The 9,381-nt window shown below is 40.7% G+C and overlaps 2 protein-coding genes across 2 annotated transcripts in view; one reads left to right on the forward strand and one right to left on the reverse strand.

Annotated features, from left to right (window-relative positions):
* LOC118418773 overlaps positions 1-1,040 on the reverse strand; it is a gene marked incomplete in the record, with an annotated part of 8,108 nt that extends 7,068 nt beyond the window's left edge. Inside the window, 3 exon segments of the mRNA XM_035824807.1 lie at positions 138-207; positions 413-513; positions 817-1,040. Of these exon segments, the coding sequence (XP_035680700.1) occupies positions 138-207; positions 413-513; positions 817-991 (346 nt within the window).
* A 202-nt stretch (positions 1,041-1,242) lies between these two features.
* LOC118418764 lies at positions 1,243-9,375 on the forward strand. Its single transcript, XM_035824789.1, has 6 exons — positions 1,243-1,335; positions 2,508-4,008; positions 4,489-4,604; positions 4,745-4,807; positions 5,047-5,153; positions 5,247-9,375. Exons 2-6 carry the CDS (start codon positions 2,581-2,583, stop codon positions 8,471-8,473), a joined length of 4,941 nt encoding a protein of 1,646 aa, XP_035680682.1. The 5' UTR covers positions 1,243-1,335; positions 2,508-2,580; the 3' UTR covers positions 8,474-9,375.
* The last annotated feature ends 6 nt before the right edge of the window (positions 9,376-9,381 follow it).

Consider the following 9,381-nt stretch of genomic DNA (forward strand, 5'->3'; position numbering starts at 1 on the left):
AGCAATGAGAGTTAGATGCAAGTTACAATTACATAATGATTGTGATAAATGATACAGATGCAGATATGGACCTGGTGTGATATAGAATATACATCCTACTGTTGGTAGAACTACAGTAGACAGACGGAGGAGCAAACCTTTCTTTTTGATGTCCTTTATGAAAGGTCCAATAGCTGTTCGGACAAAATCTGGAGCATAGCCAAAATTCTGCGAAGGAAAAATACAATTATGCTTTAAATTGATTCACCTTGATTTACCTTGAAAATTAACACAGATGCAAACACACACACACACCAATAGACAAACGCATAGACACATACAGACACACATGGACAATGCATTAAATCTTAGCTTTCTTTCAGTTACATTTTAGAATGACCCTGACAAAAACAACAACAACAAAAAAAAACACCTGATCTTTCTGCTTTGCGGCGGCCAGGAGAGACATGGTGATCTCTGCCAGGTAGTCAAACACCAGGAACTCAATATTGCCCTGGTGGATCAGCTGTGGAGCTGCAGTATACAACATCATCATTATTGCTTAACAAGCATCAGATGTACAAAAACAACTGGCTCTAATCTTGGGAATATATTTTCATAATTACATGTAACGGTTACCAGTGCATGCAGTCATTGTTTCTTAAACTGCTCAGTATTGCCAGCTCAATTGCTGATAACAGTTACATCAAGGGCGTCAATATTGATATGCACCCTCAAGGTGCCCTAAAGGTACTAATAGACTAGTATTATATCAAATTCTGGCGGGTTCAACTTCAAGCGCCCCCCTCCCCCTCTCAGCAAAGTTGTCACACCCACCTGCCGTCGCTGTATCGCCCCAGAACCCAGATGCGCAGCCAATTCGCACGGTTTTCCCCGACAGAGGAGAGGAACTTCCGTTTGCATTGCTGTAGTTTCTTTGGCAAGCCGCTAAACATCTGAAATGGAACCTCGAAAGAGGGAGAACTACTTTTGTGGCAAGTACGGTCGCCATGTTGTGTTGACGCTCCACATGTGACCTGACCTGACCCCTATAAGGTTAGGGGCCGTACATTTTGCTAACGGGGGAACATCACATGAAGGATTTTACCCGTCACAAAAGCATTGATTATCAAGGAACATATTCCACCCAAAGAAAAACATTGTATAAACGTGAACTAATTAACACTGTCTTGATCTTTTTCACCATCGTCAAGGTATGACACCCCTGTGTCAATAATGCCTGGAACGCCCCTTACTCCGTGTCTGAAACTGAAAATCGCTTCCGCGTTTCTAACTTTCAGTTCAGTTCAGGTAACGTTTACACATATTGTCCTCTCCAAAAGTGTTACCTCAAAGGTAAGAAGTATTTTCCGTAGCTCAGACATTAGTGATAACCTTTGAGCTATTGTGGCGACAGACTTTGATGAAAAGAACCTGCTTTAATAATGGATGAATAACTTCAGGTAACTGACTTGACTTGACTTGACTTGACTTGATTTTATTCAGATCCACTTTTAGCTATTACAACAATGTCAAACATTATGTTGCCAGCTATTCTTCCAGTGGTCTACATAAAATACATTAATACACGCACAACATTACATAAATACAAAACATAATATGTACAATGCAAACTATACAACTGAGAGAAAAACAAGTTCATTTAGTAACTGTGTTCCAGTGGCACTGTTGTAACTAGTTGTGTTAACTAAGGTTTAATGTTGTTTTGGACTTTGTTTCGTGCCCATAGCTACTGACGTAAGTGTCATAAGATTTGTTGCACTATTGAGAGCACAGGAATATTCGTCAATAAGAGTTTTTTTATTTGTTTTACTATTGATAGGATGTTCCTTTTTGGCGACGCCTCAGAGGCGAGCCAAATGGTATATTATTAATTATATTTCATATGATGGTTTTCATACGTTTGTTTTGTTGAATAAAAAAAAAATAAAAAAAAAATAATATTTCAGTCACACCACAGGTATGGTGAAATAAATTGTATTCGTACTGTTTCTTCTTTCTTCTTCATCTTTCTCCTGTCAAATCTTCAGAACGCGTTATCTCAGTCGTTACTGGACCGAAATGTTTAAATTTGGCACAAGGGTAGAGTGGGCCAATACCCACGGGCGTTTTTCTTAATTTTTTTCATATCTGCCCCTAAAATGATTTTATTGAGTTTTTTTTGTCAATTTTAGACCAAAACTGTATATGTCGGACCCCTGTGGTATTACAACCGGGTGACATGAAATTTTGCACAGAGGTGCCTTGAATATATGCCCACATAGATTCAATAACAGTTTTGACACCGCTGCCGCACCACTGCCCGGGACTGAATTGATAATAATTGTAGCTTTGATTGGATGTGTAATGTTACTGATGCAAAAATAATTGCAGTGCTTGAATTGTCAATGAGACTATATTGACAGGTAAGAAATGGTGTGGCAAAACTGTTGATTATTAGTCAGTCACCAGTGAGTTATACCAAGCTGTAATTTTCACAATTTCTTTGTTTTGGATTTGGTCTTCAGGTTTAAAAGCAACTTGGTCAACCATTGTCTAGGACATAAAATATGCAGGAAGCAGAAGCACCATACAGTTGACATGAAGTCGGACAAGACATTTGATGGAGGAGCTGGTGTTGAAATAGAGGCTATGAAGAGGAGCCATACAGCAGCACTGGTACAAGCCATTGCAAATCAAGACAAGACACGTGAAGTTGATGCTTTGAGGAGTCTTGGCGATGCAAGTTTTCAAGAAGGCTGTGCAAACAAGACTGTGGCAGACTTAAAGAAATCATCAGCTCTGTACAGCGCTGCTCTAAGAAAATGCAAAGATGCTGGTACAAGAGAGGCACTTGAAGGTCGAGTCAAAGAGGCAGACAATAAAGTCACCACACTCCTATCCATTGACAAAAGCCAAAAGCACAAGATGACCAAATCCCAGTCACAAGGAATGACAATATCAAACGTCTCTGAAATACTGTGCTCCTTAGACAGTGTACTGGAGAACGGAAGTGACTTGGATCTAGTCAAAATTGGCTATGAAGATGTCTTAGTGTCTGCCATAGTGAACGACCACACATTGCTTGAAGTTGAAGCCTTAAAAAGTATTGCTGATGTAGATCTTGAAGTAGGTCAAATTTCTTGTGATAGAAACATGTTAGCAGGTGCGATCAAGCTGTATAAAGCTGCATTAGAGTGGTGTAATGATAGTGATGGCCAAGTGTCTTTGGTACACAGGATAAGGTTTGCAGAAAAGGTCAAAGAATCAGCTATCCAAAGGACTAATACACATTGTAAACAACAAAGGGTCATTCAGAAGTCAAACTTCAAACTAGCCACAGTTGCAGAGGAGTTGCTTGAGTTAGATCTGAGTCTCGAAAGTGGCTTTTGTCTTGACGTTGTGGAGCGGGGTTATGCAAGTAAGCTTATCCAGGCCTTAAGCAGGGGGAATGGAGTCCTGGAGCGTGAAGCATTGAAAAGTCTTGGAGATTTGTACCTACAGAAGGCTAAGATTAGCAAGGATAAGGAAGAATACTTTAAGAAAGCATGTGCCTTGTACAGTGAAGTCTTGCAACAGTGTGTTGATGAGAAGGACCAACTAATCATGGAGCACCGCATCAAATATGCAGAGAAGTGCACAAAGCTCACATACTGCCCTGAAGATGAAATCTTAGAGACTAAAAGTTCAGTTTCAAACATATTGGATGTGATGATGGCACTTCATGAAGTGAGAGAGAAGTACAAGCTTAGAGGGGAGGGGGTTCAACCATTGATAGAAGGTTACACACATGCATTCCTCCGAGCAATCATGGAGAGAAACCAATGGTTTAAAACAGAAGCATTGAAAAGCCTTGGGGATATGTATGTAGAGAGAGGACAAATTAATGAGGATGAAGTAGACTTTGACAAAGCCAAAGGGCTGTATGGGGCTGCACTGAAAATATGCAAAGATTCCAGCCGCTCAGACCAAAGCATCCTGAAGGACCGCATCCAGGATGTAAACAGGGTCATGCAAGAGCAACAGAAGGTATGTATTGTTATCATCATCTTTCATTGTCTTATAGAAATGCAACATTCACAAACTTTAGTCTACAATGCAGTGAAGTAGCTATAAATTTTTTTTTCCATTTTAACTTGTTCTTTGACTGCCACGCATGTAAAATAGATAGGTGTGAATTGTCATTCAGTCGAATAAAACTTCCTTTATCACTTTCCCCTGTCTCTCTATCATTAAGGTTTCCAACCTATTGAAAATAGTCATTTGTAAATTAACTTTATAGCATTCTAAAACAAAGATATCAATTGTTTTTGTATAGGTCTGGTGCAATGATATTTTGTATTTTGTACCTGTCCATTGAAAATAGTCATTGCATTTGTCACATTTTGCAACAAAGAATGATGGTGTGTTGGATGTCACAAACCTGTCCATGATTACTAATATATAGTGTCCTAAATCATTCTGTTGAGGTACTTTCTGTAATGTTCTTGTTTTGATGTTGAACTCCAGCAGCAGCAGAGGACATCATTGCAGAGTAGAAGTGAAGAGAATGTCAGCCTCATTCCTTCCCTGGCCACAAGTGAAGTTGTCAATCAGCATTCAACAAGTCACAGCATTGGGGAAAGGTATGTATCACCTCCACAGAAAGCCCCAATATCTTTTTCACACTCCTTTTGACACACTATAACTGTTGGTGTTATGGCACTGTCAGCACAATGTAATTCATGAATATATGCTCAACAAACAATTGGCATTTTCTTTGCAGCTTCCATGCTGCACTGTCTGCAAGCAGCAGCATAGAAGCACACAAATCAAAGAATACAGACAGGTAAGGGACTCATGTCAAATAAAGGTTGTTTTTTTTTGGTTTCTATTTTTCTAGCTACATTTTTGCTCGCAATATAAGTCATTTGTAACTTAATTTGCTTTTTTATTGGTTTGGCAATGAAAGACAGCCAGGGCTATCCAACCACCCAAGCTTATAATCTTTACAAAGGGCAATACAGCAGATAAGAATTGAACAATAAACTGTGTTCCTCAATCCTTTGCATTTTCATGTTCTTACAGGCTGTACAAAGAACATCTACAGCAGGGTAAAGAGGCACTGAAGAGAGAAGACTTAGACATGGCAGAAGAGCACTTTGCTACTGCACTCAAGACTGTACATATGAGAGGTAAGTTTGGGGTTGTGTACTCACAGCTATGTCATTGATTATGATATGACATTGCTAGTTCACAGAGTTATGTTGAATTATTGTCTTATTCAGATTCAAGTGCAGTCCAGTACCAAAAAGAGGCAGAACCTTTGTACAAGTTAGCCAATGTCTATCTCAAGAGAGGGCAGAGAACAAAAGATGGAGGTAACTTCACCAAAGCTGCGGCACTTTGTAATGCGGCATCGGTTAGGGCAGGAACAGATGTAGAGGACAATCAGCTCACAATGCAGACCATAACAACAGCATTTTGTAAGCATGTTTTGGAGATTGACATCAAAGCAGATCCTTGTGAAGCAAAGGAACACAAGAAGCAACTGAAAGAGATGCGAGAAGATGCTGAGAAAGGAATCAAGGCATTAGATCAACAGGATGCTCCATATTCACTTGGCGAGGGTGACCCAAAGAGAATGGAAATGGAAACAAACAGGGTGGACTTGATCAGGACATTGTTTGAAAGAATCACAGAAAGCCGTAGGGCTTTCATAGCGGAGTTAGTTGATGAGTGTATTAAAGAGATGGGTGCCCCTCCCTGCAAGTATGCTCTGATAGGTCTAGGGTCTCAAGCTATAGGCTTGGTTACTCCGTACTCTGATCTGGAATTTGCCATCCTTGTAGAGGATGAGAAAGAGAGCAATGTCATCTATTTCCGCAACCTTACTCATTATCTACATCTCAAAGTGATCAACCTGGGGGAAACCATTCTACCAGCAATGGGGATCAAGTCACTCAATGATTTTTACTCAGATGACCCTGCAGACAATTGGTTCTATGATTCTGTTACACCCAGAGGATTTGCATTTGATGGAGCAATGCCAAAAGCCAGCAAGACTCCACTTGGGAGAGGCAAGACTCTAACAAAACCAGCCAGTGAACTTATTCTGAGACCACAAAATATGGCCAAGTTGTTGGAGAGAGATGCTAGCCAATATCTGAAAGAAGGCTACCATCTTGCCCTTATCCTTGGAAATGTTTCATTAATTCATGGAGATCCAGAATTGGTTGACAGATACAACAACCTATTGGATATGTCACTTGATGACAAAGATATGTCTACCCAGTTGGCGCAGGTCATAGTGAGTGACAATGAGGCACAGTTTAAAACTAAAGAGGTGACTGCCCGCCTGTTAGATGTCAAAAAAGAAATCTACAGGCTACCTACTTTATCAGTAACCTACCTGGCACTTTTTCATGGTATCAAACCCACAACAATATGGTCAACTATCACAGACCTAGAAAGAGTTGTAGGGCTTGAAAATGCACAGCATGTGAGAGTGTTAGTTGGCATCTCAGCAGAAGTCAGGCTACGGACGTACCTCAGCAATGGTGGGCAGAAGGAAAACATGTCCGCCTTGTCATCAATGCAGGTGGGTGGAGCAAGCAGTGAGGAACTAAGGAAGGTGTTTTACTACTCAAACAAAAGACAGCTTTTGAGGTACTATCACACAGCTATGCCCCTAAAGAGGTTCATTTGGAACCTTTCTACAGACCACATGAAGAATGTCCCTCCATGTCTTTATGACACGTCTCCTCAAGTGCAAGCAGCCATATACCAGAGGCTGTGCATCTATCAAGAGGCCATCAGCTATTATGAAGAGGCATTGCAGATGAGGCAAAGTGTCTATGGCAAGAGTGCTGCACATCCTGCTATTGCAACTACAATGAGCAACTTGGCATCAGCCTGGCATGATCTTGGGGATGACAGGAAGGTTGTTCGTTACCATGAACACACGTTGGCTATGCTACAAATCATCTATGGGCAAAACAGTACACATCCCGATATTGCCACTACCCTTAACAACTTGGGGTCAACCTGGAGCAGTCTTGGAGATAAGAGAAAAGCCATCAGTTACCACAAGCACGCACTTAAGATGTTCAAAGAGATTCATGGTGAGAGTGCCGCACATCCTCACATTGCTATCTCAATCAACAACCTTGGGTCTGCCTGGCACGGGCTTGATAAAAGAAAGGCAATCAACTTCCATGAGCAAGCGCTACAGATGAGACGAAACATCTTGAGTGACAGCAGTGGACATCCTGACATAGCAACTTCACTGCACAACTTGGGATCTGCTTGGGAGGATCTTGGCGACTACAGGAAGGCCATTGTGTACTATGAGCAGGCCTTACAGATGAGATGTACCATCTATGGTAAAGATGCTGCATATCCTGACATAGCTGCCTCACTCAACAATCTTGGAACAGCTTGGGATAGCCTTGGTGACAAGAGAAAGGCCATCAACTACCATGAACAGGCACTACAGATGAGGCAAAAGATCTATGGGAAGAGTTCTACACATCCTGATATTGCTGCCTCACTCAACAATCTGGGATCGGCTTGGGATGATGTGGGTGATCATAAGAAATCCATTGACTACTATCAAATGGCACTACAGATATGGAAGGTCATGTATGGCAAGAGTGCTGTACATCCTGACATTTCTGCATCATTGAACAATTTAGGGCTTGCCTGGGGTCATCTAGGTGATCATGAGAAGGCTATCAGCTATCATGAACAGGCACTTCAGATGAGGTTTGATATCTATGGCAACAGTACTGCACATCGTGACATTGCAACTTCACTAAACAATTTAGGGGCTGCATGGAGTCGTCTTGAGGGTGTGAGAAAGTTGAATGCCATCAGCTACTATGAACAGGCATTGAATGTAAACCGACAAATTCATGGAGTAAATGCTGTACATTCTGATGTAGCAACGTCCCTAAGCAACCTGGGTTCATTATGGCAAGACCTTGGTGATGTTAAAGAGGCCATTACCTACTATGAACAGTCACTACAGATGAAGCAAAAAATCTTTGGGGAAGGATCTGACCATCCCAGCATTGCTGCCTCACTTAACAATCTGGGTACTGCTTGGGGTGCACTTGGTGATAAGAGGAAGGCCATCAGTTATCAGGAACAAGCATTACAGATGAATAGAAATATATATGGCCAGAGTGCAGCACGTCCTGACATTGCATCTAACCTAAGCTTCCTGGGGTCAGCCTGGGAAGATCTTGGTGACTTGAAAAAGTCAATCAGCTATAGAGAGCAGGCACTACAGACATGGCAGAAGATCCTTGGTGAGAACTCTGTACATCCTGTCCTTGCTATCTCATTGAACAACCTTGGCTGGGCCTGGGAGGAACTAGATCGGGAGAAATCAATCTGTTACTACAGACAGGCCTTATCCATGATGAAGGCTCTGCATCAAGGGGACAGCAGTCATCCACACATCACAGGCATTGAAGAAAACCTCCAGCGCTTGATCAATAATGAATAGAGTCAACCCACATTTAAAGTCATCTTTATCAGCACATCTGTTATTAGCAAAATATGTTTAGTGTTTGAGGTAAATAGACATATACCCACAGATGAAGTGATGTATATATTATGCACAGATTGGCAGGCCAGTTGCAGTTTTGTACATGCAAGTAGACTCAGATTGATTTTTAAAGCACAATGGTGTGCAGTGCCACTGGTCAATTCTACTTCAGAATCTGATACCTGTTACATAAAATATTAGGAATTGATGATATTGTGTATAATTACCAGTAAGTATTGTATGCTCCTAAATGATCTAATGTGTGATTTTTTAGTCCATGTTTGATTCAATTCAAAAGGCGTCAGTTTACCCCATTACCTTATCATATTTTAACAATGAAAAACCTTATTAAGGCAATATTCATGCTGTGTAGTAGTTCATTGGTTACTTGTAGTTATGGTTTACTGATTCTGGTTTTTATTAATTTCACAACACAAGACTGGCATGTAAAACACAATCTCCTTGGAATGGTTAACGCTTTTCTGATTATATACATCAAGAATCATCACTTTTTCACCAAATAAAAACAGCTTCTTGGTTTGATTAAATGTCTTGTTCTTTATTCTATGACAGCTTGAGGCCAAAGATAATTGCTTAATTACTTGATTGCAATTAACACGTATCAATTCAATGTCGTGATGGTCATGGATGGCACGTACATAAAATACTAGGTCCTCTACATGGTACTGTATTGTTGTCTTTCAAATTATCAAACCAGCACCACATAACATGAAAACCTCAATTTCATACTTGTATTTGACAACAATTTCCAACTACCTGATATGTAACATCATTTTCTTGGAATAATAAAATCTTGTACAGGACAGTTGGTTGCCTTTGCAATTGCCCACTGTAAAGGTTGTACT

This window comes from Branchiostoma floridae, chromosome 7 (assembly GCF_000003815.2).
Source record: "Branchiostoma floridae strain S238N-H82 chromosome 7, Bfl_VNyyK, whole genome shotgun sequence".
Lineage (NCBI taxonomy): Eukaryota > Metazoa > Chordata > Leptocardii > Amphioxiformes > Branchiostomatidae > Branchiostoma > Branchiostoma floridae.

Coding starts and splice junctions, on each gene's coding strand:
- LOC118418764 (XM_035824789.1), top strand. CDS start 2,581: ATGAAGTCGGACAAGACATTTGATGGAGGAGCTGGTGTTGAAATAGAG. Junction 4,009..4,488: donor TCATGCAAGAGCAACAGAAG/GTATGTATTGTT, acceptor GTTGAACTCCAG/CAGCAGCAGAGGACATCATT. Junction 5,154..5,246: donor CAAGACTGTACATATGAGAG/GTAAGTTTGGGG, acceptor TGTCTTATTCAG/ATTCAAGTGCAGTCCAGTAC.